General features: G+C 53.2%; 2 protein-coding genes across 5 annotated transcripts; both read right to left on the bottom strand.

Annotated features, from left to right (window-relative positions):
* Nucleotides 1–760: 760 nt before the first annotated feature.
* PLD2 (phospholipase D2) lies at nt 761–16,227 on the bottom strand. 2 transcript variants are annotated; one of them, XM_025363294.1, is made up of 25 exons: nt 16,114–16,227; nt 15,452–15,561; nt 15,220–15,350; nt 14,917–15,059; nt 14,129–14,234; nt 13,972–14,037; nt 13,782–13,840; nt 13,550–13,642; nt 13,304–13,456; nt 12,374–12,523; nt 9,277–9,360; nt 9,056–9,134; nt 8,179–8,289; nt 7,832–8,002; nt 7,028–7,154; nt 6,719–6,837; nt 6,514–6,627; nt 5,949–6,053; nt 5,658–5,746; nt 5,436–5,549; nt 5,229–5,278; nt 4,818–4,952; nt 4,453–4,606; nt 2,417–2,531; nt 761–1,557 (listed from the first exon to the last, which is right to left on the bottom strand). In XM_025363294.1, the coding sequence occupies exons 2-25, from the start codon at nt 15,558–15,560 to the stop codon at nt 1,333–1,335; spliced, it is 2,802 nt and encodes a 933-aa protein (XP_025219079.1). In that variant the 5' UTR covers nt 15,561; nt 16,114–16,227; the 3' UTR covers nt 761–1,332. The 2 variants fall into 2 exon arrangements, with proteins under 2 accessions (XP_025219079.1, XP_025219080.1); XM_025363295.1 differs by having other exon boundaries at nt 4,486–4,606.
* Nucleotides 16,228–24,039: 7,812 nt separating this feature from the next.
* PSMB6 (proteasome subunit beta 6) lies at nt 24,040–26,384 on the bottom strand. Of its 3 annotated transcripts, none has more exons than XM_025363120.1 (6): nt 26,238–26,378; nt 25,739–25,806; nt 24,974–25,107; nt 24,734–24,825; nt 24,390–24,534; nt 24,040–24,263 (listed from the first exon to the last, which is right to left on the bottom strand). In XM_025363120.1, the coding sequence occupies exons 1-6, from the start codon at nt 26,337–26,339 to the stop codon at nt 24,121–24,123; spliced, it is 684 nt and encodes a 227-aa protein (XP_025218905.1). In that variant the 5' UTR covers nt 26,340–26,378; the 3' UTR covers nt 24,040–24,120. The 3 variants fall into 3 exon arrangements, with proteins under 3 accessions (XP_025218905.1, XP_025218906.1, XP_025218904.1); XM_025363121.1 differs by having other exon boundaries at nt 24,043–24,283; nt 24,734–24,863; nt 24,976–25,107; nt 26,238–26,384; XM_025363119.1 differs by having other exon boundaries at nt 24,043–24,263; nt 24,734–24,863; nt 24,976–25,107; nt 26,238–26,384.
* Nucleotides 26,385–27,290: the final 906 nt, after the last annotated feature.

Below are 27,290 nucleotides of genomic sequence, written 5' to 3'. Positions count from 1 at the left end.
CTCCCCCTCAAAAAAAAAGTTACCATTGTTACCAGTGACATTCTGTCTATATACCTCTCCTGGAAGGTAACCATTCCCAGTCTGGTATGTGCAATATGCTTCCATAGACCTTGCCATGTTTTCCACCTCTTCCCTCTGGAGCAGGGCCATCCAGTAGAATCCTGTACAGTGATGGAAATGGTAATACTTGCACTGTCCAATATGTTAGTTACTAGCAGCGAATGGCTACTGAGCACATGAAATGCAGTTAGTGTAAGGGACTAATTTTTTTTTTTTTTTTTTTTGAGATGGAGTCTCGCTATGTAGCCCAGGCTGGAATGCAGTGGCGTGATCTCAGCTCACTGCAACCTCCGCCTCCCAGGTTCCCGCCATTCTCCTGCCTCAGCCTCCCGAGTAGCTGGGACTACAGGCACCCGCCACCTCGCCAGGCTAATTTTGTTTCTGTATTTCTTGAACAAGAGGCAGCCTCTCCAGGTCCTTCTTGGAGCATCTCCCTCACCTGTGGTTGTGACAGCAGCTCCACAGTTCTCCAGGTGCCCTGGCTGGGCGCTGCCCATCCTTCTACCCAGGCAGCACCGTGTCAACACCTTCTCCTCTCAGGAGCCAGGTGACCGAACTCCCGAAGCCATGGATAGGTAGAACAGAGGTAGACAGAGGAGAAAGAAGGAGGAGGGTGGAGATAAGATGAAGGGGACTGGTGCCCCGTGTGGGCAGGGACGGGAGGCTGGACCGAGCGCTTAGTTCCTCCAAGGAAGACGCATTAACCTTTTCGACACCTTTATTTATGAAATGCTTATTGAACAGATACAAAGTTAGTGTCAGCACGCTGGAGGAGGGAGTTAATATGCACTCCTTCCTTCCCCTGGTGGGGGCTGAAGCCAGAAGTGGCTTTATCCTTCCCTCCACCTTGGCAGCAATGGGCTGGGAGAGGCCCTGGGACAGGGAGGGGGTTCAAGGGCAGGAGGAGGAAGGGAACAATGGGTAGTAGGGCCTGGGGCAGAGCCCCCCTCTCCTGGAATAAGAGGCTTGACCCTGCTCGCCCTGGCAGGAGCTGTGCTTCTCCTCTGCAGCATGGAGAAGTGGTTTGCACTGGGCAGCAGGGGGGGGTGAGCTTCTCTGGGACTCTCTCCTGCCTCCCCAGCCCAAGGTTGCGAGTGTCCTCTTCGGCTGTTTCTCATGTAAGGGTCCTCCGTGACACCTCTAATCCCGTTCAGGGATGCCTGCCTTCCCAGATCTCACAGGGCACTGCCCTCAGTCCCTGCGCTTAAGGGGCAGGGAGCCAGACCTGGTGGGGCACAGCAGCTGGTGACCTCTCCCCGACGGGGGCCTCAACTATGTCCACACTTCTAGGGGGATCATGCCCTCCTTGCTACCCAGCGGGGGCAACAAAGACTCATCCTCAAGGAACTTGAGGGGGAAGTGGACCAGGTGGCCCTGGACCTGGGTGAGCTCAGACCGAGCCAAGGGAGGACTGACGGTGGCCAAGGGCTCCACGGCCACATACTCCCGGAGTGTCCGCAGGGAACGTGTGGCATTGGTCGGTAGGCAGCGGAAGATCTGTGGGCGGGGGCATGGATGCCAATAAGGCTTGGGGAGACTCTCCCAACAATCTAAGTCCGACTAGGCTCGACCCCTTCCCCCATGCCATCTCTCCATACCCCCACTGACCCTGGGCCTCTCTCTCTCTTTTTTTTTTTTTTGAGACGCAGTTTCACTCTTGTCGCCCAGGCTGGAATGCAATGGTGCGATCTCAGCTCACTACAATCTCCACCTCCTGGGTGCAAGTGATTCTCCTGCCTCAGCCTCTCGAATAGCTGGGATGACAGGCACCCACCATCATGCCCGGCTAACTTTTGTACTTTTTTTCTTTTCTCAGAGATTCGCTTTTATTGCCCAGGCTGGAGTGCAATGGCGTGATCTCGGCTCACTGCAACCTCCGCCTCCTGAGTTCAAGAGATTCTCCTGCCTCAGCCTCCCAGTCACGCCCAACTAATTTTTTTGTATTTTTAGTAGAGAAGGGGTTTCTCCATGTTGGTCAGGCCGATCTCGAACTCCTGACCTCAGGTGATCCGCCTGCCTTGGCCTCCCAAAGTGCTGGGATTACAGGCGTGAGCCACTGCGCCCGGCCAATTTTTGTACTTTTAGTAGAGATGGGGTTTCGCCATGTTGGTCAGGCTGATCTCAAACTCCTGACCTCAGGTGATCCGCCCGCCTCGACCTCCCAGAGGGCTGGGATTACAGGCATAAGCCACTGCACCCGGCCTGGGCCACTAAATCTCTTGATAGCAAACGCCCCCAGGCCCTCATCCCCCTTCCGAGAATGAGTGTGTGGTGGGGCTTCTCTCCATCCTACCCTGAGCAGGATAATGCACACATTTCCCCAGGCCATTCTCCCCCTCCCCTCCCAAGTTCCCACCTGCTCATAGATGTTAGCGTTGCTCTCAGCTGTGTCTTGCCACAACTGGAAGAAGTCATCACAGACGGGGTCTCGGAGATCCAAGTCTGGCCGGGTATTTGCTCCAAGAATCACACTATGGGAGAAAGGGGTCCCAGCAGGGCCAGATTAAGATCCTTAGAGAACCTGAATGCCAGAAAAGTTACATTGTCCCTACTCAGGTAATTCAAAATTGGCCGGGCGCAGTGGCTCACGCCTGTATTCCCAGCACTTTGGGAGGACGAAGCCGATGGATTGCTTGAGCTCAGGAATTCAAGACCAGCCTGGGCAATATGGCAAAACCCCATCTCTACAAAAAAATACAAAAATTAGCCAGGCGTGGTGGCATGTGCCTGTAGTCCCAGCTACTTGGGAGGCTGAAGTGGGAGGATCACTTGAGCCAGAGAAGTCGAGGCTGCAATGAGCTGTGGTCACGTCACCGAACTCCAGCTGGGTGACAGAGCAAGACCCTATCTCAAAACAAATAACAAACAAACAAACAAAAAAAACAAAACAAATGCAATATAAAATAGTAAAATAAGTATAAAAGAAGCCAACGGAGTTCTGATTTGTCTTGACTTTGATGACTACCTTGGTGTTTTAAAAAATTATTTTTATTTTAAATTTTCTTCTTTTTCTGTTCTTTCCCCAATCCTCATAACCTGTGAAAATAATTACTTTTTTTTTTTTGAGACAGAGTCTGGCTTTGTCGCTCACGCTGGAGTGCAGTGGCGCCATCTCCGCTCATTGTAAACTCCGTCTCCCGGGTTCACACCATTCTCCTGCCTCAGTCTCCCGAGTAGCTGGGACTACAGGCGCCCACCACCACGCCCAGCTAATTTTTTGTATTTTTAGCAGAGACGGGGTTTCACTGTGTTAGCCAGGATGGTCTCGATCTCCTGACCTCGTGATCCGCCTGCCTCAGGCTCCCAAAGTGCTGGGATTACAGGCGTGAGCCACTGCGCCCGGCCAAAAATTACTTTTAAAAGATTTTTTTTTCTTTTGGCGGGACACGGTGGCTTACAGCTGTAATCCCAGTATTCGGGAGGCTGAGGCAGGAGAATCGCTTGAACCCAGGAGGCAGAGGTTGCGGTGAGCCAAGATCGAGCCATTGCACTTCAGCCTGGGCGACAAGAGTGAAACTACGTCTTAACAACAACAATAACAACAACAACAACAACAAAGATTTTTTTCATCGCCAGGTGCAGTGGCTCACACCTGTAATTCCAGCACTTTGGGAGGCTGAAGTGGGCAGATCACCTGAGGTCGGGGAGTTCAAGACCAGCCTGACCAACATGGCGAAACCCCGTCTCTACTAAAAATACACAATTAGCCGGGCGTGAAGGCACATGCCTGGAATCCCAGCTACTCAGGAGGCTGAGGCAGGAGAATCACTTGAACCCGGGAGGCAGAGGTTGTGGTGAGCTGAGATCTCGCCATTGCACTCCAGCCTAGGCAACAAGGGCAAAACTCCGTCTCAAAAAAAAAAAAAATTGTTTCTCATTTTTTTTTGGTGTTCCTGCTTCACTGATACTCTAAACTGATTAGTCTGCCTATTGATTTGTTTTTTTTGTTTTTTTTGGTTTTTTCTGGAGGCAGAGTCTTGCTCTGTCACCCAGGCTGGAGTGCAGTAGCGCGATCTCGGCTCACTGCAACCTCTGCCTCCTGGGTTCAAGTGATTCTCCTGTCTCAGCCTCCCGAGTAGCTGGGATCACAGGTGCCCGCCACCATGCCCAGCTGATTTTTTGTATTTTTAGTAGAGACAGGTTTCATTATGTTGGCCAGGCTGGTCTCGAACTCCTGACCTCAGGCAATCCACCCGCCTTGGCCTTGCCAAAGTGCTGGGAAGTGCTGGGATTAGAGGCGTGAGCTGCCGCGCCCAGCCTTGCCTATTGAGAATCTAGCACTACCTCTACCTCTGGCTCTGGGAGTACCTATGTGGTGCTACCTCTTGTCCTGCTCAAAAGGCAGACGCCCCCATCTCCCTCCCACCCTGCGGCACCCCGCCCCAGCTCTACCTGAAGCAGTGCTTCCGCAGACTCAAGGCAAACCTGCCCGCCTGATACTCCACCCCATTCATGAGGGATGGTTCTGTCTCTGTGTCCTCGATCAGCACGGCCAGCTCACTGTCCCGCTTCCCCAGCAAGCTCCGGTCATTGATGTTTGCAGAACCTGGGGTGAATGTGGGGCACGCTGTCTGCTTGGGGCCAGGGCACTCCCCCCAGTACCCCATCCCCTCTACCAAAGCACTGGCCTGCAATACTCCTTCTTGGACCCTCCACCCCTACATGAGCCTGAGTTGCAGTCTCTGTCATCCCAGCCTCTCATCTCTTTGCCTGTCCCCGCACCCTCTCCCTGCCAGGGGCCCAGATCCGGCACTGACCAATGATGACTGTCCGGTCATCTGCGATGAGCATCTTGCTGTGGATGTAGATGAGCTCCGAGACGGGGTGCCCGCCCAGCTCTCCGTGTGTACGAAGCCCGCAGATGGAAATATAGTCCCGCCATGCTGTCCCCACTGCATACAAGAGATGGGGTGACAGGAGGGGAAGCGAGGGGAGAGGTGGCTCTGTGTGCAGACAGGGCCCTGCCCCACCTCCTCTCACTCCAGAAGCTCTTCCTACATAGAGTCTGGTCTCTCTACTTCGCCCTGCAGTGAAAGGCCAGCTATGGTCTGCATAGCCTCAGAGGCTCACAGGAATGACAGCCTCCTTCCCCCACCCCCAGGCCTCCAGCGCCCCAATCTCCCTGTCCCAGGGGTCCAGGGCTTGAGCCCCCAGCCCCCAGCACTCACTGGCTGCTTTGAGGCGATGCAGGATTGAATACTCCCCACGACACAGGGTCCTGAGAGGAAAGACAGAGGGAGAGAAGTGGAGGCTGGCAGAGGGGAGGGGAGGTCGGGAGAGGTGGCCCTCCTTTAAGGCCCAGGAGGAAGGGATCAGGACAGAATCAAGAGGGGGACAAGGGTGGGATGGGGCCATTGAGAGCCCTGGGGGGTCACCTGTAAGTAAAATGCAGAATGGCCTGAATGGAGTTGCCACCACCCGTGGAGATATCACCCTCGAAGCCAGGGAGTAAGGGCAAAAGCACGTAGACTCGGAAACACTGCCCCTGTCTGGGGAGAGGGTGGAGTCAGAGGTGCGACCGGTCCCTCCAACCCCACCCCCTTCAACTGGGCTCAGACCACGCCCACAGTCCCCACCTTCCTGACAGTCCACCTTACTTGTGGGCCTTCAGGATTCTGTCCACAATCTCATCGCCCACCTTGTTCAGAACCGTCCGCCCATCTGAGCAGCTAATGAAGAACTGATTCTGGGGCAAGAACCAGAGACAGACATCAGCAGCCTGGCCGCTGGCACTGTCCTCAGCCTCCAGCCCTGGTCCCAGGCTTCAGGCGTCTGCTTCTGCTCCGGGCCCAGCTCCACCAACCCTCGATGACTGACTCCACTCATTCCCCAGGTCTCTCTCCTGCGACATCCCTTCTATGCTCTCCCCCACCTCCTCCCAGTCAGACCTCAATGTAGAGGAAGTGCCGGCTCTCCTTGATGGTGTGGAGGTAGGCATTGAGGATGGAGTTCTCCAGAGTCCCTGCTGACCAGCGGTCCACTGACCGCAAGACCTAGGGAATGGTGAATTTGATGTGCTTCTTTTCATTTTCTTATTTTATGTTTTTTTTTTAGACAGAGTCTCGCTCCCTCGCCCAGACTGGAGTGCAGTGGTGTGATCTCAGCTCACAACAACATCCGCCTCCTGGGTTCAAGCGATTCTCCTGCCTCAGCCTCTCTAGTAGCTGGGACTACAGGCACACATCACCACACCTGGCTAATTTTTTGTAATTTTAGTAAAGATGGGGTTTCACCATGTTAGCCAGGATGGTCTCGATCTCCTGACCTCATGATCCGCCTGCCTCGGCCTCCCAAAGTGCTGGGATTATAGGCGTGAGCCACTGCACCTGGCCGTGATGTGCTTCTTAACCCCAGGAGAGGACAGTGTAGGGGGCTCTCACACCAGGGAGAGTGGGTTGGGGTGTTGGGCTGAAGGAGACAAAGGTAGGGACTGGCTGAAGTGGGGGGCCTCACCTGCACAGTGGTGCACTGCCCCCCTGGGAGCGTGAAGGGGAGCTGGTTGGCAGTGCTGGTAGACTTGGGAAGCAGGTAGGGGTACGTGGGAGTCTTGTACTTGGCCTTGGTGGTCTGAAGTGGAGGGATGGCAGAGTCAGCAGGAGGTGCTGAGCTGTCTCTGACTCCCTCCCTACCTCCAGCCCCCACCAGAAGGAATGAGCACCTTGGTGAAGTTCCAGCGCTGGATGAAGTGCCGGGCGAGGTCCCGGGCAGGTAGGCCGTGGACGACCACCCCAACGTCCCGCCATGGCATCCGAGGGGTCGTCTCCCTGTCAATGAAATCTGCGAGGTCCCGGGAGAGTCAGGGGAGACGTCAGGGCTGGACTCCTGGGGACACTTGGGGCAGGGAGGAGGAGCCTGCCAGAGGGAGGGCTGTACCACCCTTGACCCCTCTCATCCCATCCTTAGTACCAGTCCCAGCTTCTGACCCTGCTCTCAGCTCTCTGGGGTTTTGGCGGGTGGGAGGCTTCACCTTCGAAAGGCCGGTCGAGCTGCACCCAGTCCTTGGTGATAAGATTGCTGTAGTCCTTGCCCAGCCAGAAGAATTGGTTGTGAGAGAGGTCTGGGGTGGCCGGCGAGTCTGGGCACAGGGTGGGAGGCTGTAGGGGGAACACACCCAAGCCAGGGGCAAGGGGAGGTCATGGGGCTGTACAGAGCCAGGGCCAAAGAGAGGAGCACTGAAAGAGTGAGAGAGATGGAGAGGAAGAATGAAACAGAGGGTCTGATTCCCCAGCCCTCCCCTCCAGCCGCCTTTGACACTTTTAGAGGAATGGGGTGATGGTCAGTGAAATGGGGAAAGGACTGGGTTACAGCCCTTTCTTTTTTGAGACGGAGTCTTGCTCTTGTCACCCAGGCTGGAGTGCAGTGGCACGATGTTGGCTCACTACAACCTCCGCCTCCTGGGTTCAAGCGATTCTTCTGCCTCAGCCTCCCGAGTAGCTCAGATGATAGGCACCCGCCACCATGCCCGGCTAATTTTTTTGTATTTTTAGTAGACACGGGGTTTCACCATGTTGGTCAGGCTGGTCTCAAACTTCAGACCTCAGGTGATCTGCCTGCCTCAGCCTCCCAAAGTGCTGGGATTACAGGCATGAGCCACGGCACCTGGCCGTTTACAGCACTTTCAAAGTGGGTTCTTGGGGGTCCCAGAAAGTTTGAGGAACCCTGAGGTGGGCAGGGCCTGGAATGATTGAGGGGGTAAGGCTGGAGTCGGGAAAAGGTGTGGATTGAGCTTATCTGGGTTTGGGGGTGCTCAGGAAGGCCTCGGGGGGATTACCTGGGAGGCAGCTGATTCAGAGGAGTCTCCAAGGTCAGTCAGTCGGTAGTGCAGGTCATCCCAGCGGCCATAGGCAAGGTCCAGTCCCCCCAGGAATGCTACCACTTGGTCCACCACCAGGAGCTTCTCATGATGGGCCCACAGCGTCACTTGGTCTGGGTGACGCATCACCTGGAGCAGGCATGGAGGGTTCATGAGGTGGGTTTAGGTGAAGGAAAACAGGAGGTACTGGGAGGGAGAGAGGAAAGATGGAAAGATGAGACCATCAGGAAGCAGGAGCACTGGGGGCGGGGACAGTGTGGGGAGGAGGGCTGTCATGGGGGAGGGTCTCTGAGGCCCAGAGTCACCTTTATGTTGGGGTGCAGCAGCATCAGTGCCCTCTTGCTATAGCCACTGTTGATGCCCAAGGCCAATTCCACTTCCTTAAACAGCAGAATGGACACGCGGACACCCTCCTCCTGGTGGTGAGTTGGGGAATTAGATCCCAGTGCCTCTCCCAAAGTTGCCCCTTTCCACACTCCCAAACCCTTTCTACGTGTGTCCCTCCAGCCTGTCTGGAGATCCTAGAGGCTCTGCCACATATGCCCTGCTTTGCTGCTTGCAGCAGACTTAGACTAAATGTCATCTGTGTGCTCACCCACTCACCCATCCACATATCTATCCACCTACCCACATATCATCCATCCATCTATCTTCCCAAGCATTTACTCATCCCTTTATCTACCGTCTATCATTCATCCATCTACCCGCCTACCCTCCTAGCCCTCCACCTTTCCAACTCATATCCTTCCATCCATCACCCTTTCTGTCCTCTATCCATCCACCTGCCCACCCACCCTGCAACATCCATGCATCCTTCTTCCAGTCCATCAACACCACACATGCCCCCTCCATGGCAGGTACTGTGCCTTGTAGTGGAACAATGATATTAACTAGTCCAGTGAAAGAGATAGACATGTACACCCCCAGATAACACAATAAAGTATCATGTTTACTGGGAGGGAAGTCTCTGCCAGGTGGAGGGGGCATGAAGAGGAACGTGTCAGTTCTCCTTAGGGCAAAGGGAGAGGGCGGAGGTGATGTCTGACAGGCGCTGGGCCAGGATGGGCACATTTCCCTCCCCTGAAGCCTCAGACTCCCTACCTTCTCCCACGCTGCAGCCCTGCTAATCAACCTCCACCCACAGGCAACCCCCTCCCCCTGAAGCCTGACAGCTGTCCTCACCGCCTTCCTCTTGAGCATAATGTCCAGTCTCCAGTCATCTGAATGGGCCGGACGCTTCAGGTAAACCTCAGGACTCAACCTGGGATTCAGGGCAGTGGATTAGGGGCAAACAAAGTCCCAGACCACCAGCCGTACCCCGCTTCTCCCCCTTCCTCCGAGGAACACACTGACCTGCCCCAGGCTCTATCCTGCCCCGTCTTGTTGGGGCCTTTCCCACTCACCACCAGTCTGTGATGAAAATCTCCTCTTGAGCTCGAAGGATGGCATCTGCCACAGCAGCAAAGTAACCTGCCCCATTCACAAACCTGGGGGGAGGCCAAGCCAAGGAGGTCAGGGGAGTCAGAAGCCAGAAAGCTCTGGAGAGTGAAGACCGGAGGACAGTCATGGGTCAGAGGTGACAGCAAGGTCAAAGATCAGGAATGATCAGAGAGCACAAGCGGTATCAGACACATCAAAATAGTGTTTGCCCATATACGCTAAATACAAATAAAAATTACAAAAAGACACAATAACCTAATCAACTGAAGAATGGGAGGATTAATACATCATACATAAAGAACACCAATAAGTCGACAAGAAAAAGTCACATGAGCCAACGGAAAAATGAGCAAATCGTAAGAACTGACAGTTCACAGAGAAATTAAAATGGCCAGTTGTGGCAAATGATGTTCAGTTTCACTAGTAAACGAAGAAGTTAAAATGAAATTACATTGAAAAAATCCATTAGATGGGTAATAATTAAAATCATTAGTAACATTCAATATCAGCATATTAGCATATCAGAATGTTATTCAATATGCTGGGGAATATTCAGTATGCTGGGGAAGTGGGTATTCTCATAGACTATGGGAATATAACTTTTAGGAGACAATTTGGCAGTATCAAAAAAGAAAAAAAAAAAAAATATATATATATAGCTTTTTTGAGATGGTGTCCGGTTCTGTCACCTAGGCTGGAGTGCAATGGCACGATCTTGGCTCACTGCAACCTCCGCCTCTTGGGTTCAAGTAACTTTCCTGTCTCAGCCTCCCAAGTAACTGAAATTACAGGTACCCGCCACCATGCCTGGCTGATTTTTGTATTTTTAGTAGAGACGGTTTTTGCCATGTTGGCCAGGCTGGTCTTTAACTCCTGACCCCAGTGATCTACCTGCCTCGGCCTCCCAAAGTGCTGGGATTACAGGCATGAGCCACAGCGACTGGCCAGCAGTTATCAAAATATTAAATGCACATAGCCTTTAATATCATTAAATATGCACAGTAATTTTATGTCTAGGAATACAACCTACACAATGCTTAGGCAAAGATCATGTTCATCGCATTGTGTGTAAGAATGAAAAATGGGAAATAATCTAAGTATCTAATCTCTCACACATGTATTAAGTGAAAAAATAAGTCACAGAAGAGGGTGCATGATCTCATTTATGTTGAAACAAAAGTAACACATGCCTGCACATGTGAAAATATGTAGGAAGGCCAGGCGAGGTGGCTCATGCCTGTAATCCCAGCACTTTGGGAGGCCGAAGCGGGTGGATCACTTAAGGTCAGGAGTTCATGACCAGCCTGGCCAACATGGTGAAATCCCATCTGTACTAAAAATACGAAAATTAACTGAGCATGGTGGTGCATGCCCGTAATCCCAGCTATTCAGGAGTCTGGAGGCAGGAGAATCGCTTGAACCCGGGGGGCGGAGACTGCAGTAAGCCGGTATCGTGCCACTGCACTCCAGCCTGGGCGACAGAGCCAGACTCCATCTCAAAAAAAAAAAAAAAACAAGGCCGGGCGCGGTGGCTCAAGCCTGTAATCCCAGCACTTTGGGAGGCCAAGACGGGCGGATCACTAGGCCAGGAGATCGAGACCAGCCTGGCTAACCCGGTGAAACCCCGTCTCTACTAAAAAATACAAAAAACTAGCCGGGCGCTGTGACGGGCGCCTGTAGTCCCAGCGACTCAGGAGGCTGAGGCAGGAGAATGGTGTGAACCTGGGAGGCGGAGCTTGCAGTGAGCTGAGATCCGGCCACTGCACTCCAGGCTGGGCGACAGAGCGAGACTCCATCTCAAAAAAAAAAAAAAAAAAAAAAAAAAAAACCCAACCAAACAAACAAAAACAACCTCCGTCCATGACTGCCCTGTGCCTGTGATATTAGCACACGGGAGCCTGTGAGATCAGCTGCCACTGACTCCCAGCCTCTCCTCTGACTGCTCCTCCTCACTCAGTAACAACAATATGTCCTGGTGGTTCCCAAACGCCCTGAGCTATTTCTGTCTTCTCTGCCTGGACTGTTCTGCATTTTCTTTATCTCGTATAGTTGCATGAGGATCAGCAAGTGTACGCTGTTCCCATGCAATCACCAGTCCTATCAAAATATAGGACATTTTCATCGTCCTGGAATGTTCCCTCGTGTGCCCCGTTTGATTGCCCAGACAATCTTTTCCCCGTACCCTGCCACAGGCAACTGCTGATCTGATTTCCATCGCTGTGGATCGGTTTTGGCTGTTTTAGAAGTTTATAGCTGGGCGTGGCGGCTCACGCCTGTAATCCCAGCACTTTGGGAGGCCAAGGCAGGTGGATCACAAGGTCAGGAGCTCAAGACCAGCCTGGCTAACACGGTGAAACCCCGTCTCTACTAAAAAATACAAAAAACTAGCCGGGGCCGGGCGCGGTGGCTCACACCTGTAATCCCAGAACTTTGGGAGGCCGAGACGGGCGGATCACAAGGTCAGGAGATCGAGACCATCCTGGCTAACCCGGTGAAACCCCGTCTCTACTAAAAAATACAAAAAACTAGCCGGGCGAGGTGGCGGGCGCCTGTAGTCCCAGCTACTTGGGAGGCTGAGGCAGGAGAATGGCGTGAACCCGGGAGGCGGAGCTTGCAGTGAGCTGAGATCTGGCCACTGCACTCCAGCCCGGGCGACAGAGGGAGACTCCGTCTCAAAAAAAAAAAAAGTTTATAGCCGGGCGCGGTGAGCTGAGATCAATAGAGCAAAACTCTCAAAAAAAAAAAAAAAAAAAAAGGAAAATGTTTGTTAAATGAAGGACTAAATCAGATTTGAGAAGATCATATGGTAGAGGGGGGTTTAAAAAGTTATAGGAGGTTACAGACGTCAAGGGTCAGAAGAGATGACCAAGTCTGAGGGTCAGAAAGGTCAGAGCGAAATCAGAGAGATCAATGTAGTTAAAGATATCAAAGGTCAAGAAGATTAAGGAAGTCACAGGGTGGATCGCTGAGGTCAGAAGGGTTCAGAGGAGATAAAAGAGAGGGTGAAGGACTCAGAGACAGGGGGTCAAGAAGGCCACAGAAGGGATGTCAGTGTCTCACCACCGGGCCAAGGTCCCAGGCCGGGGTGGGGCGTAGCTGTCATGCTGGTGCAGCTGTAGGAAGTCTCTGCCTGGGCCCCGCGCCAGCTCAGTGATCTCTTGGGCCCACCACCGTGCCTGCCGGTAGCTGCTGCACTTGAGAATCAAGGACCTGGATGGGAACGATGAGATGGACCATAAATCCTTGCCCTCCATACATATGATCTTGCCCAGAGACCTCCCCTTTCTTTCTCACTTCCTCCCTTGGTCCCTAATCACAACTCCACAGAGACAGGGCGTGTATGTATCTGCCTTATTTGTTTATTTATTTTTGAGACAGAGTTTAGCTCTTGTCCCCCAGGTTGGAATGCAGTGGTGCGATCTCTGCTTACTGCAACCTCTGCACCCTGGCTTCAAGCGATTCTCCTGCCTCAGGCCCCCAAATAGCTGGGATTACAGGCCAGCACCACCACGCCTGGCTAATTTTTGCATTTTTAGTAGAGACAGGGTTTTACCATGTTGGTCAGGCTGGTCTCGAACTCCTGACCTCAGGTGATCCGCCCGCTTCGGCCTCCCGAAGTGCTGGGATTACAGGCATGAGAAACCATGCCTGGCCGTATCCACCTTACTCACAGTTGGAGCCTAGTATTGTATCAGCAACCAGTACTGTACCAGGCACTCAGGTTTGTTGAATGAACAAATGAAGAAATGGAATTTCCTTTATGTCAGCAGTTCCTTTCTTGGGCTTCTACTAATCCCCTTTCTCTGGGCCCAGTCTCTAAGAGCAGTCCCAAGCATCTGGCTAGACCAGTTCCCTGGTTCAAAACTATGTCCGGATCCAGGGAGGTGGAACAGCCTTCCTCTCTACTGTGGTCTCTCTTACTCAACTCCCAGCAGGGCTGTAGGCTGGCTCACCACTCAGCCGGTGTCTCTCACCCCAGGGAGGCCTCACCTGTGGGAGGTGTCGATCCGCACGCCGTACCGTGCCTCCGTGCTCCTTTTCCCCACCTGCACCTCAAAGCCAGGGTCAAAGAGCTGAACAAATGAGATGGCACCCGTCTCGAGGCACATGTACAGCAGGAAGGAGTCCTTCACCACCAGCCACCTAGAGCAGAAGGGCTCCCTGTGTTCCTCTCTGCCCTCGAAATTTTATTCCTCACCCCCACCCACTGCCCAGCTGCTCGGCCATAGCTCTTACCTCTTGGACCAGCGATAACAAACTTGGTCTCGGCCACAGCAGGTGAGGCCAGGAACGCGGTGGCCACCTGAGCGCTTCCGGATCGTCCCCTCCCTGTGGGGCAATCAGGAAGAGAGGCTGGATGAGGACTCCAGACCCCCAGCCCACCCTGCACTGCTTGCCCCATTCTCAGGCAGGGAGAAATTAAGAGGGATGTCTACAGATGCCTGGGTGAAGGGGGCCAGACACTCACAGCCCTTTGCAGCCCAGGTCTGGGATAAAGGACAGCTGACTGACTTCCAGGAATTCTGTCTGCAGAGGAAAACAAAAGGCCAGAGGAGACACCTGGCTTGCAGCTCCTCAGACCCTGGGGCCCCTGGCCCTCCTCCTGCTGAGGGTCTGATGATCCTGCTCCACATCTAAAATCAGCTCCTGGACCTTACCAAGGCATGGTAGTTGCGATAGAAAGACATGGTCAAGAGGCGGTTGAGGTAATTCTCCAGGTATTTCTAAAGTGGAGATGAGAGAGAGAGAGACAGATGGGACCAGAGCCATTTGCATATCCAATGCCTTCCCAGAGGACCTGGCATCTGGTCCCACCTGTTTGCTGGCTGCGTGTCTGGTGGAGCCCTCAGGACCTGCCCGGGGTAGAGAGGGCATCTCTCGGTTGGCTGCATCTTGGGCTGGAGAATAGGCAACGGCAAAACTGTGGAAAGGATGGATGAGGTTCAGGTAAGAGCTGGGAGGCTGGGTGCTCTGGTTCCTGAAAACACTGGAGATGGGGCTTGGAGGAAAAGAAGAGGCCTGGAGGTGGCCAGGCGTGGTGGCTCATGCCTGGAATCCCGGCACTTGGGGAGGCTGCAGCAGGTGGATCACTTGAGCTCAGGAATTTAAGACCAGCCTGGGCAACACAACAGCACCCCATCTCTACAAAATATACAAAAATTAGTTGGGTGTGGTGGCTGTGGTCCCAGCTACTCGGGAGGCTGAGGTAGGAGGGTTGCTTGAGCCCAGGAGGTTGACGTGAGCCAAGATCATACCAGTGCACTCTAGCCTGGGTGACAGAGGGAGACCTTGTCCAAAACAAAAACAAAAACCAAGCAAAAGTCCTAGAGTCTGGCAAAAGGAAGGCCCCCTACCCTGGGAATGGAGACTAGGAAAGGGTGAGGCTGCCAAGAGCATTTTGGGCATCCCGCCCAGCTGAGATGCTGGCACAGAACCATGGACAGGGAAAGCTGAGCAGGGAAAGTTTCCTGGTAACTGGGGTCAGGGGAGGGGCCCAGTGGCCAGAGTTGCAGGGAGGAAAGATTGTGGCCTGGGGGTGAGACAGGCAGAAAGGAAGGTGGGGGGCACCTGCCCTCTACAGGACTCAGTCTGATCCCCCTCACCGAGCCAGAGGGAGCAGGCTCATCAAGACTTTGTGTCTCAGGAGGTCCCGATGCAGCTCCTGAAAATGACGGAACTTCTTCTTGGTTGTCCAGGTAAAGTCGCCGTGAGTCAAGCGGACAGAATACAGAGTGCAGGTTCCTACCTAGGGGTGTGAGGAACTGAATGGATGACCCCTGTGTTGAGTCCCCGCCTCCCCACTCTGGCCAGCTCTCCCTTTCCCTCTTCCCTGGGGCCAGCCCAGCCACCTTGGATCCATGCCGGGCCGCCCTCCCTTTCCCCCTCCCTGGGGCCAATCTGGCCACCTTGGATCCGCTGGTGTATCTTTCGGTGCCCACCACCTGGGCTGTGACAGGGACCCCAGGTGCGAACACCAAGGGGTGCACTTTCAGAGGCTGAAGCTCATAGATGGCCAGAAACGGGTGCATCCGGTCGGCTGGGGGGAAAGAAAGTCGAGGAGTGTAGACCCCCACAGGCCCCAGTCCCCTGGCTCCCCATGCCTCTCCTCCCTGAGGGCCATCCATATTCCCTGTGTACCTGGGTCCTCTCCCTCCCTCAGAGTGTCCACCTCATCGGACTCCATCTGGAGCTGGCTGGAGTCCAGTTCGTCCCCAGTGGGGAAGAGGCTCTCAGGGGTCACCATCATCCTAGGAATATAGGGAATCCTCAGGGAGGCGAGTTGCCCTGCAGCACCCGCCCCCCATCCTAACTCCTGCAGGTCCTCCATCTCTTCCAGGTCCTCCTCTTCCCCCACAGACTCCTGACCGCCCGCTGATGACGACCGACCAGTTTGCAACGCCCCACCGACCCCTTCGAGCCCCCATCCGCTACCTTAGTCCTTCATCCACAATCCCAGTCCCAGTCTCGCTCCCCGACCCCCGCCCCGTCCCGTAACCAGAGACCCGGGGAACACCCAGCCAGGCCCGAAAGGCTCCGACCTGGGGCGGCACAGCAGCTGCGCGGGGAAGCGGCCCCGGGTGGTCGGGAGAGCGCGGGGCTACGGGGCTTACGCCAGGCCAGGCGGGCCGGGGGCAGGGGTCCAGGCAGGAATGAGGAAGTTACGCGATCCCCGCCGGGGGGAGAAACCCCGAAATCTGAGCGTGCGACTGAGTCTGGAGGCTCCGCAGCCCGAGCCCTTTCCGTCTCCGCCCGATTCCCGAGACCGGGGACCCCCGCGCGCCCCTTCCCGGCCGCCTCACCCTGGCAGACGGAGCCAGCGCCCGCGCGGGTTCCCGAGCCAAGCGAGCAGAGCGGAGCCGGAGCCGCAGCCGGAGCCCACGCCCCAGCAGGCCGGGGCGGGGCTGGGGCTCAGGGCCTGCCCTCGGGGGCGGGACGGCCCCCGGCCTCACCTCCGCGGGATTCTCGTCTGTCCTGTCCCGCCCCCGCCGCCCTCGGCCCGCCCCGCCGCCCAGCCGCGCCGCCGCCCCGCGCACCACCGGGAGCCCGGGGGCTGCCCTGTGCCCTGCAGGGCCGCGGGGCCGCGCAGCTCTCTCGGTGAGACCGGCAAGTGCTGCAAAGCGTCGGGGCGTCCCGCGCCGTCGGTCCCAGCGTGCCCGCCCGCCGCCCGCCGCCCGCCGGGGCACCCCGCGCTGCGCGCATCCTTCCGCTCGGCTCCCGCCCCGGGCCCCTCCAGCCGCGGGCGCTGCCTCGGCCCCCGGGGACACGCGCCTCCGCTGCGGGAGCTGCCGGTGGGTGCCCCGCTCCCAGACCCGCTGCGAGCCACGTTCGACCTAGCCCAGATAGCGTTTGTACCTGGAAGGAATGAGGGCGTAAAAGGCCCGAGGGGTGGTGGCTACAAACCCATTAGTGTAAGAAAGCGGGCATTCTTTCATTCATTCACCAAACACGTATTGCGCGCTTACTCCTTGCCAGACACTGAGCGTATGGTAGTAAATAAGATGGTTACGGAGCCTGCTCAGCTGGAATTGACAGTCTAGGGGGGAAATAAAATTTTTTCGGGTATTAAAATACAAGATATTTCAATTTTTTTAAAAAAGCAGATTTATTTTTCTCTTCTTTTGATAGACATGTGTGTTTCCAGTTTTGCCCGTTGTTTTAGCTCCTGTAAACATCCCTGTCTTTGTGTGGATAGTTTTCTTTTATCTTGGGTAACTAGGGAGTGGAGTTGTTGGATCATGTAAGTGTATGTTTAACTTATAAGAAACTATCACACGATTTTTTTCGAAATGGTTGTTACAGTCTAGATTTCCAAAATCAGTGTATGGTGGTTCCAGTTATTCTACGGCATGGCCAACATTTGATATTCTAAATCTTTAGCGTTGGCCGTTGAATGGATGTCATAGGCACACCATTGCAATTTGATTTGCATTTCTCTGGAGATCAATGATATTGACCATGTTTCATGTGCTGATTGGCCATTTGTATGCGTTCTTTTATAAAGTGCCTATTCAGTCCTTTGCTAATATTTATTTATTTATTTATTTATTTTTTGAGACGGAGTCTCACTCTTGTTGCCCATGCTGTCGAGCAGTGGCGCGATCTCGGCTCACTGCAACCTCCCCCTTCCGGGTTCAAGGGCTTTCCGGCTAATTTTTGTATTTTTAGTAGAGACAGGTTTCACCATGTTGGCCAGGCTGGTCTCAAACTCCAGACCTCAAGTGATCCGCCCTCCTTGGCCTCCCAAAGTGCTGTGATTACAGGCGGGAGCCACCATCCCCGGCCTTTTGCTAATTTTTTCTTTTCTTTTTTTTTTTTTTTGAGAGGGAGTTTTGCTCTTGTTGCCCAGGCTGGAGTGCAATGGCGGGATCTCGGCTCACTGCAACCTCCGCCTCCCAGGTTCCAGCAATTCTCCTGCCTCAGCCTCCTGAGTAGCTGGGATTACAGCCACCGGCCACCACGCCTAGCTAAATTTTTGTATTTTTAGTAGAGATGGGGTTTCACAATGTTGGCCAGGCTGGTCTGGAACTCCTGACCTCAGGAGATCCACCCTCCTTGGCCTCCCAAAGTGCTGGGATTACAGGCGTGAGCCACCACGCCTGGTCATAAACCTCTAAATTTAAGGCAAAAACAATCTATAGTGATGGAAATCAGATCAGTAGTTGCCTGTGGCAGGGTGTAAGGAAAAGATTGCCTGTAAAGGGACACGTGAGGGAACATTCCAGGATGATGAGAATGCCCTATATTTTGATAGGAGTGGTGACTGCATGGGAGCATACACTTGTTAATACTCATGGAACTGTACGTTAAGATGTGTGCATTAAATTGTATGTACATTTTTGCTTCAATAAAGTTCATTGAAAGAAAAACAAGGCCGGGCGTGGTGGCTCACGCCTGTAATCCCAATACTTTGGGAGGCCGAGGTGGGTGGATCACGAGGTCAGGAGATCGAGACCATCTTGGCCAACGTGGTGAAACCCCATCTCTACTAAAATTACAAAAAATTAGCTGAGCATGGTGACGCGTGCTACTTGGGAGGCTGAGGCAGGAGAATTGTTTGAACCAGGGAGTCGGAGGTTGCAGTGAGCTGGGATAGTGCCACTATACTCCGGTCTGGTGACGGAGTGAGACTCCGTCTCAAAAAGAAAAAAAAAAAAAAGACTGTGTAACTCGGGCAGTATGTGTCATCAGCAACCTAACGTTTCCCACATTGTGGTACCTTCACGGAATGATGAAACAGCCCTTGTACAGCTTTACTTACGGGCACTTAGAGTCCTTGGCTAGGATGCTCTTGACTAGAGGGTCTCTGACTAGAAGACGAGAGCCTCGGCTCTGGCCACCCCAAACTGGCTGAGGGCATCGATGCTTGGGGACATGCTTCAGAAGCTCAGTGTACTGGTTAAAAGAGTAGATTCTGGCTGGGTGTGGTGGCTGATGCCTGTAATCCCAGCACTTTGGGAGGCTGAGGTGGGCGGATCACTTGAGGTCAGGAGTCCGAAACTAGTCTAGACAACATGGTGAAAGCCCATCTCTACTAAAAATACAAAATATGACTGGGGATGGTGGCGGGTGCCTGTAATCCCAGCTAATTGGGAGGCTGAGGCAGGAGAATCGCTCGAGCCCTGGAGGCAGAGGTTGCAGTGAGACAAGATTGCACCACTGTAATCCAGCCTGGACAACAGAGCAAGACTCCATCTCAAAAAGAAAAAAAAAGAGTAGATTTTGGGGTCAGACTGACTCAAGGTGAGGGTTGTGAGGTGGGCATGGTTCCTACTCTGTACTAACTGCCTGTGTGACCTTGGGCAAATTACCTTGCCTCTCAGTGTCTCCTTTTCCTCATCTGTAAAACCAGGATAGACTTACCAGCAAGGGACTTACCTCAAAAGATCTTTGAGGCTGGGTGTGGTAGCTCACGCCTGTAATCCCAGCACTTTGGGAGGAAGAGGCAGGCGGATTGCCTGAGGTCAGGAGTTTGAGACCAGCCTGGCTAACATGGTGAAACCCCGTCTCTACTAAAAATACAAAAAAATTAGCCAGGCATGGGGGTGCACACCTGTAGTCCCAGCTATTCCGGAGGCTGAGGTTAGGAGAATTGCTTCAACCCGGGAGGCGGAGTTACAGTGAGCCAAGATCACGCCACTGAACTCCAGCCTGGGCGACAGAGTGAGACTCCATCTCAAAAAAAAAAAAAAAAAGATCTTTGACATGATTAAGTGAAATGAGATAACATGTAAAAGTTCCTAGCATTTACCTGACACAGCATCATTAATCAATTATAACCATCTTCATAACAGGGGCAGGAACCATCAGACCATTTAATGAGAATCTAACATTTCCCTGGATAATAAAGTTTCTTAGTCTAAAAAAATAGAGTATTCTTTAAAAGTCTACATCTTGGGCACTCCAATTCTCATTCTAAAATACAAACGAATCCCCAGCCGTGTCCAGCCTGGTGCCAAGTTGTCGGGCATTGCTATAGTGAAATTTTACTGTATCTGTCACGGCACCTCTGCATCTGTCCCTGCCGTGCTACCTCTCCCAACCACCTCCTGCTTCTCCATGGGGATCAGAAAGGACCCCCAAATTAATGGGGCATAAAAATAGGTGTCTGAATGGGAGTATACCCCCAGCCCTTTCTTCCCCCCTCCTCTCCCCATTCCATCCCTGGCGCCTATAATCACCAGGCGGTCTGAAGCTAAGTGGTAGTTTTGCCCATGGTGGGGGGGCTCGGAAACCACACCCCTCTCCCGGGAGCCCTCCTGGCCATTCCCCGCTCCAGTCGCCTTCACTGTTGAGATGGGTCTGAAGGGGGCATGGTGTTTCCCATGGTGCGGGTGCCGGAGACAGCGGGGGACTGAAAGAGGAGCAGGTATGGGGTAGACTGAGGGTAAAGCGGGGCTGTCAGGCAGTCAGACAGACAACTGCATCGCAGGGAGAGAAATGCTCAAACCACCAAAAGGAAAAGGCACATTTGTCTCCCTGGGTGGGAGGTGGGTCACCAAAGTCCTCACAGGACTGGCTAAATACTTTGTGGGGCCCAGTTCAAAATGCCTAAGAGGGGCCCCTCGTTAACAATTTAAGAATTTCGGCCGGGCGCAGTGGCTCACTCCTGTAATCCCAGCACTTTGGGAGCCCGAGGTTGGCGGATCACGAGGTCAGGAGATGGAGACCATCCTGGCTAACACGGTGAAACCCCATCTCTACTAAAAATACAAAAAATTAGCCGGGCGTGGTGGCGGGCGCCTGTAGTCCAGCTACTCAGGAGGCTGAGGCAGGAGAATTGCTTGAACCCGGGAGGCGGAGGTTGCAGTGAGCCGAGATAGTGCCATTGCACTTCAGCCTGGCAACAGAGTGAGACTCTGTCTCAAAAAAAAAAAAAAATTAAGAATTTCAAGACGGTGATAGCAGAACCCTATGCCAAGCACGGTGGCCCTTTTGAGCCTGGGGATCCTATGCAATTGCACAGGTCACATGCGTGTGAGCCAGCTCTGCTTGCTCTGCAACAGTCCCTCTCCCTCTCCCTGCTGCTGTCACCCACGCTCCTCACCGGCCCCCAGGCCCCAGGTGTCTTCCCTTCTTCCCTCCTCAACCCTGGGTTGGGGGCCAGGGAGGAGGTGAACCCTGACCTACAACTTCCTTCTTCCCCCTCCCATCTTTTAGGCCTGAGTCCTGCTGCCCCTCCAGATCCCAGTCCAGCTATAGCCCCCATCATGGCTGAGGGAGGGGTACCCTCGCCAGGGCCTGGTGCCTACTTCAGCAGGAAAGCCCGACTCTCCTTCCGCCACCAGCTGCATGACATAGCATCGGCCAATGACTCCACCATTTGAAGGGGACAAGGAGCTGAACCTCCAGGAAGGCTTAGCAAGCTTCCTTCCCCAGACTTCTCAGCGATCCTAATGTCCATCTCCCCAAGTCCTTTCTAACCTTCTCATTAAATATGTTCATAGTTGCTAAGTGCTGTGTGTGTGTGTGTGCAGGGGAAGTAGATGGGGCCAAGGCTGCGGGGCTGGGTTATGGGGTTGAGATGGGAAGTGTTGCCTATGGTGGGAGTGAGACACAGGAATGATGAATATGAGGCAGCTCATCTCATGCAGAGCCCAGGTGTGACAAGTGGGAAAGTAAGAATTGGCTGACATCGCCGGGCGCGGTGGCTCACGCCTGTAATCCCAGCACTTTGGGAGGCCGAGGCGGGCGGATCACAAGGTCAGGAGATCGAGACCACGGTGAAACCCCGTCTCTACTAAAAATACAAAAAATTAGCCGGGCGCGGTGGCGGGTGCCTGTAGTCCCAGCTACTTGGGAGGCTGAGGCAGGAGAATGGCAGGAACCCGGGAGGCGGAGCTTGCAGTGAGCCGAGATCGCGCCACTGCACTCCAGCCAGGCGGACAGAGCGAGACTCCGTCTCAAAAAAAAAAAAAAAAAAAAAAAAAGAATTGGCTGACATCAAGCTTCAGAGTTGAGTGTGCTGAAGACAGTCTGGGGTGGCTGGGGGCTGGGCAGGATGGCAGATGGGATGAGAAAGCATATTCATTCAGCAAATGCCGAGTATCTGCCCCTGCCAGGCATGGAGGAGATATCAATGAACCAGGAAGAAAAATTCTGTCTTCTCACTGAGCTGACTTTCTAGTAGAGGGAGGGAGACAATCATACACAGGTAAACAACTAAGTGAACCCAAGACAGTGATATGTGCTGCTGTGAAGAAAGTGAAACAGGGTCATGTGAGAGTGGGACTGGGGGGTGGTGTCTCTCCAGTTTCAGGTGGTCGGGAAATGCCTTCCTGATGAGGTGACATTTGAGCTGAGAGCTGAATGACGAGTAGCCATGTGGAAATCGGGGAGCGATGTGTCAGCGTAGGTTTACTAGTTCCAACAAATGGCCATCTCTGGTGCAGAATGTTGACAGTGAGGGAGGCTGCCCACGTGGGGAGAGGAGCACAGGGAAATATCTGTATTTTCTACTCAATTTTGCTGTGAACCTAAAACTGCTCTAAAAAATGAATTTTAGGCCGGGCGCGGTGGCTCACGCCCATAATCCCAACACTTTGGGAGGCCTAGGCAGGAGTTCGAGACCAGCCTGGCCAACATGGTGGAATCCCGTCTCTATTAAAAATACAAAAAAATTAGCCAGACGTGGTGGTGGACGCCTGTAATCCCAGCTACTCAGGAGGCTGAGGCAGGAGAATCGCTTGAACCCAGGAGGTAGAGGTTGCAGTGAGTCGAGATCACACCACTGCACTCCAGCCTGGGGTACAGAGCCACACTCCGTCTTAAAAAAAAAAAATTGTGAGGCCAAGGCAGGTGGATCACCTGAGGTTGGGAGTTTGAGACCAGCCTGACCAATGTGGAGAAACTCCGTCTCTACTAAAAATACAAAATTAGCTGGGCATGGTGGTGCATGCCTGTAATCTCAGCTACTTAGGAGGCTGAGACAGGAGAATCGCTTGAACCTGGGATGTGCAGGTTGTGGTGAGCTGAGATCACGCCACTGCATTCCAGTCTGGGCAATAAGAATGAAACCCCGTCTCAAAAAAAAAAAAAAAAAAAGGCCAGCTGTGGTGGCTCACGCCTGTAATCCCAGCACTTTGGGAGGCCGAGGCAGGCAGATCACAAGGTCAGAAGTTCCAGACCAGCCTGGCCAATATGGTGAAACCCCGTCTCTACTAAAAATACAAAAACTAGCTGGGTATGGTGGCACGCGCCTGTAATCCCACCTACTTGGGAGGCTGAGACAGGAGAATCGCTGGAAACCGGGTGGTGGAGGTTGCAGTGAACTGAGACCAGGCCACTGCACTCCAGCCTGGGCAACAGAGCAAAACTCCGTCTCAAAAAAAAAAAAAAAAAAGGCTAGGCACAGTGGCTCATGCCTGTAATCCCAGCACATTGGTAGGCTGAGGCAGGAGAATCACTTAAGCCCAGGAGTTTGAGGTTACAGTGAGCTATGACAGTGACACTGCTGCCTGGGTGACAGAGTGAGACTCTGTCTCTAAAAAATACATAATAAAATTAGGCCTGAGGTGAGGTGGCACATACCTGTAGTCCCAGCTATCAAGCTCCTTTATGTCCCTGGCTTGAATGGGGACAGCTTCGGAGGGGCCAGAGTCCATTTTCAGCCTCTCATCCAAGGGGCTGATCACACCCCGCACCATGGGAATGGTGGCTTCCAGAGCTGGCCAAAAGCACTCCTGGTGGCTGTGTTCTCCCACTCAACTGTCATCTTAAATTCCCTTTGCAAACAAGGTCCACCTTTCTCCCAAAAGCCAAGGAAGTCACAGTGCTCCTGTTGATCACAAGGTGAGGTGATAGAGGTTAAGTGTGGAGAGAGGGGACCATGAGGCTGGGCTGGAGGAAGCTGCTCTTTGTGGACTTAGGAGCAGTAGTCACCCATGATGACTGGCAGGAAGCAGGCTGAGGAAGGTGACTCCAGTTTTAGTCAGAATTCCGAGTTCCACCTTGGGGTTGAACAGGGAGTGGGTGTTGCTGGTACCCCCAACACCAACCACAATCCAGTGGTTCAAGGACCTGGATATGGTGGGGGAAAGAAAGTTTGGGGGAAGGTGGTTTGGAGAAGAGGTTTGAAAACCACCCATGTAAAAGCTTATTGGGGAATCAAGCATTCATAAACTCCTTTCATTTCCTCTCCAACTCGCTCTGAGTTCAGTGCAATGGTTTATAAAATAGGAATGGGCCAGACAAATTCAAGCTTGAAGTCAAAAAAAAGAACCCCAAAGTATAAAGATTCTCTGTGACAAACTTTATTAAATTTTGCATCAGTACGGGGTATCTCTTATTGCATACTAGAACCCCAGGATTCAGGGGGGCGGTAAAGTGGCAATGGCGAATTTGGGTATCTGGTCTCCCAAAAGTACTTGCCGCTCTACCCCTGACTCTGCAATGGCTGCCAGGCGGATCACTCCTCCACTGGAGCCATCCCGCTCCATGGCCAAAGCGAGAGCTGTGGATAAAAGGAGAAAGCTGGGTTCAGAGTCAGATGCTGGGATCACTGCAAGGAATGAGGAATGTTGGCCTGGCTTGGGTAGTTGGGGTTGAAGCTCACAGGCCCAGGAGCCTAAGCTCTCACCATTGGCAGTGAATTGCAGACACTCCTCCTTGGTCATGCCTTCCCGGTAGGTAGCATCCACATAGCCATAGATGTAGGAGCTCCCAGAGCCTCCAATGGCAAAGGACTGCCTTACCATCATACCCCCCATAGGCACTGAGTACACCTGCCAGATAGAAGGAGAAGAATTACCAGTCGTATCCTCCCTCCAACACATGTACATTCACCTGTCCATTCTGCTATTGGTCTGAGGAACGTTAATAGTAAGAATAAGTGAGGTAGAGACTGGAAAGAAAAAGAAAATGGTTGGGGAGAGGATAAAAGGCCTGGCTCAAGTGTGCTCTGGTCGGGGGTGGGGATCTGACCTGCCCTCCTTCTTGAGGGTCCCAGCCTGCGATGATGATTCCCGCCATCAGGTCTTCTCGGTATCGGTAACACATCTCCTTAAAGAGGCTGGCTGCTGTGTGGACCAGTGGAGGCTCATTCAGTTCAATGCTAGAGGGTCAGAGAAGTCACAGAGAAAGTTTCAGGACCTAGAAGTCAGGCCATTTAGCTCCTCAGCTTCCAGCTCCCTTCAGATACTTGCCCCTCCCCTGCCCATAAGCACCTGTGGAAACCGAGCTGGTAAGTGACAGCATCAGCTACTGCCTGGGTATCAGCAGCTGAGCCTGAGCGACAGCAGAAAATGTGGTCGTGAATAGGAGTCAGCTTGTCAGTCACTCGATTGGCGATGTAGGACCTGCAGGATGGCAGAATAGTGAGGAAAGGAACCCACCTGTCCTCCACCTCCATCCTGTCACTACCCACTCTCTTAGGGCTCAGGGACAGGATGTATTGCCTTTTTTTTTTCTTTGAGATGGAGTCTCGCTCTGTTGCCCAGGCTAGAGTGCAGTGACGCGATCTCTGCTCACTGCAGCCTCCGCCTCCTGGGTCCAAGCAATTCTCTAGCCTTAGCCTCCCAAATAGCTGGGACTGCAGGCACACGCTGCCACACCTGGCTAATTTTTGTATTTTTTAGTAGAGACGGGGTTTCGCCATGTTGGCCAGGCTGGTCTTGAACTCCTGACCTCAGGTGATGCACTCGTCTCGGCCTCCCAAAGTGCTAGGAATACAGGCGTGAGCCACCATGCCCGGCCTCCAGTATTGCTTATTCTCATCCAAACTGAAGCAGACTGGAGAACAGACTTTCGTAAGGATTCCCCTAAAGAGTGAGGGGAACTGAAAGTAATAAAAGCTGGGACAAATCTTAATCTCCAGAGAGAGAAGAAACTTCTCTTCCCACAGTGGTCTGTGGAGGATTAGGGTGGGCTGGCAGGCAGGAAAGGAAAAGGAAGATGGGAAGACCTTTCACAAATCTGTCCTGAGCTCACCCAGTGGTTGTTCTGGAGTCTGCCCCCAGAACCACGCCCCCGTCAAATTGCACGGCCATGATAGTAGTCTGGGAAAAGGGAAAAAGGAGTGAGTCCACATTCTCCAGCATACACAAGCCTCAATGATCTCTCTACCTAGTTCCCAAAATACAAAATCTGTGCGTCGCTGAACCATTTTCAAATCTTACAGGGGCCTCAGTACCCCGCAGAATACCAGAATGCCAACCCTCAAATCCCAAAAGACTCATCCCGGACTTAAGCCCAGGATCTTCACTAGCCTCGCAGGATTCCAGAATTCCACATTTCAGCCCACCCTCCACCTCCTACTACGAAGCTACCGCACCACTCCACCATCCTCGGAGTGCCTCTCCCCATTCCTGGAGCACAACACATTTTACCTCCCCTCCGCCCCTGCCAGATCTCTCAACCCCACTCAAGCTTTATCTTCCCATCGCATCAGGCCTTGTGTACATCCTATGAACCCCGAGTCCTTCCTCACCCCAGTGGAGACTTCTCGGCTTTCCCAGTCTGGGGTGAAGGCCTCCGGCCCCCAAGCCGGTGCCGGCCCGGCTCCCCGAGCAGCTAGTAGGGTGGCCGCCATATTTCTCCTCCGGTACTGCCTCAAAGCAACTGTCGTAAAGCGCTCTGTCACGCTCTTTGGTCGCGCTTTGAGGCCTTCTGGAAGCGAAGCTACTACGAGGTTGACGGCAGAAGGGAAAAGAAAAGTACAGTACTGCATGGGGACGGTTCTTTTGCGACAGTGAGTACTTGATGGCAGCGTGGCAAGCAACAAACAATAGAAAGTCTGAAAAAAAAAAGTCCTGGCCGGGCGCGGTATCTCACGCCTGTAATCCCAGCACTTTGGGAGGCCGAGGCGGGCGGATCATGAGGTTAGGAGTTCAAGACCAGCCTGGCCAACATGGTTAAACTCCGTCTCTACTAAAACGTACAAAAATTAGCCGGGCGTGGTGGGGCGCGCCTGTAATCCCAGCTACTGGGGAGGCTGAGGCAGGAGAATAACTTGAGCCCAGGAGTCGGAGGTTGCAGTGAGCCGAGATCACGCCACTGTACTACAGCCTGAGCGACAGAGCAAGACTCTGTCTCAAAAAAAAAAAAACAACAAAAAAAAACCCCACAAAAACCAAACCAAACCAAAACAAAAAACCCTCCTAGTGGCTTGTGCCCCTACCGATCTTACGGAGCTGCAGGCCAAAGGGCCCACAAAATAAACCTGAGAGTCTTTGGGTTAAAGTGACCACACCATGTTTTCCTTTCTTTTAGTTATATACTTAGGAGTATATGCTGGCAGAGGAATTTATGGGTTCTATAACTGTATATTTAACATTTTGAGCAACCGACAAACTGTTTTCCACAGAAACTGCACCATTTTACATCCCTACAAGCCATGTATGAGGGTTCCAATTTCTCCACATCCTCACCAACACTTGTTATTGTGCATTATTTTAGTTACAGCCATTCTAGTGGGTGTGAAGTGGTACCTTGTGGTTTTCTTTTTCTTTTTCTTTTTCTTTTTGAGACGGAGTCTTGCTCT

The sequence above is a fragment of the Theropithecus gelada genome, chromosome 16 (genome assembly GCF_003255815.1).
Source record: "Theropithecus gelada isolate Dixy chromosome 16, Tgel_1.0, whole genome shotgun sequence".
NCBI lineage: Eukaryota > Metazoa > Chordata > Mammalia > Primates > Cercopithecidae > Theropithecus > Theropithecus gelada.
This window is presented reverse-complemented; position numbering and strand designations above follow the sequence as displayed.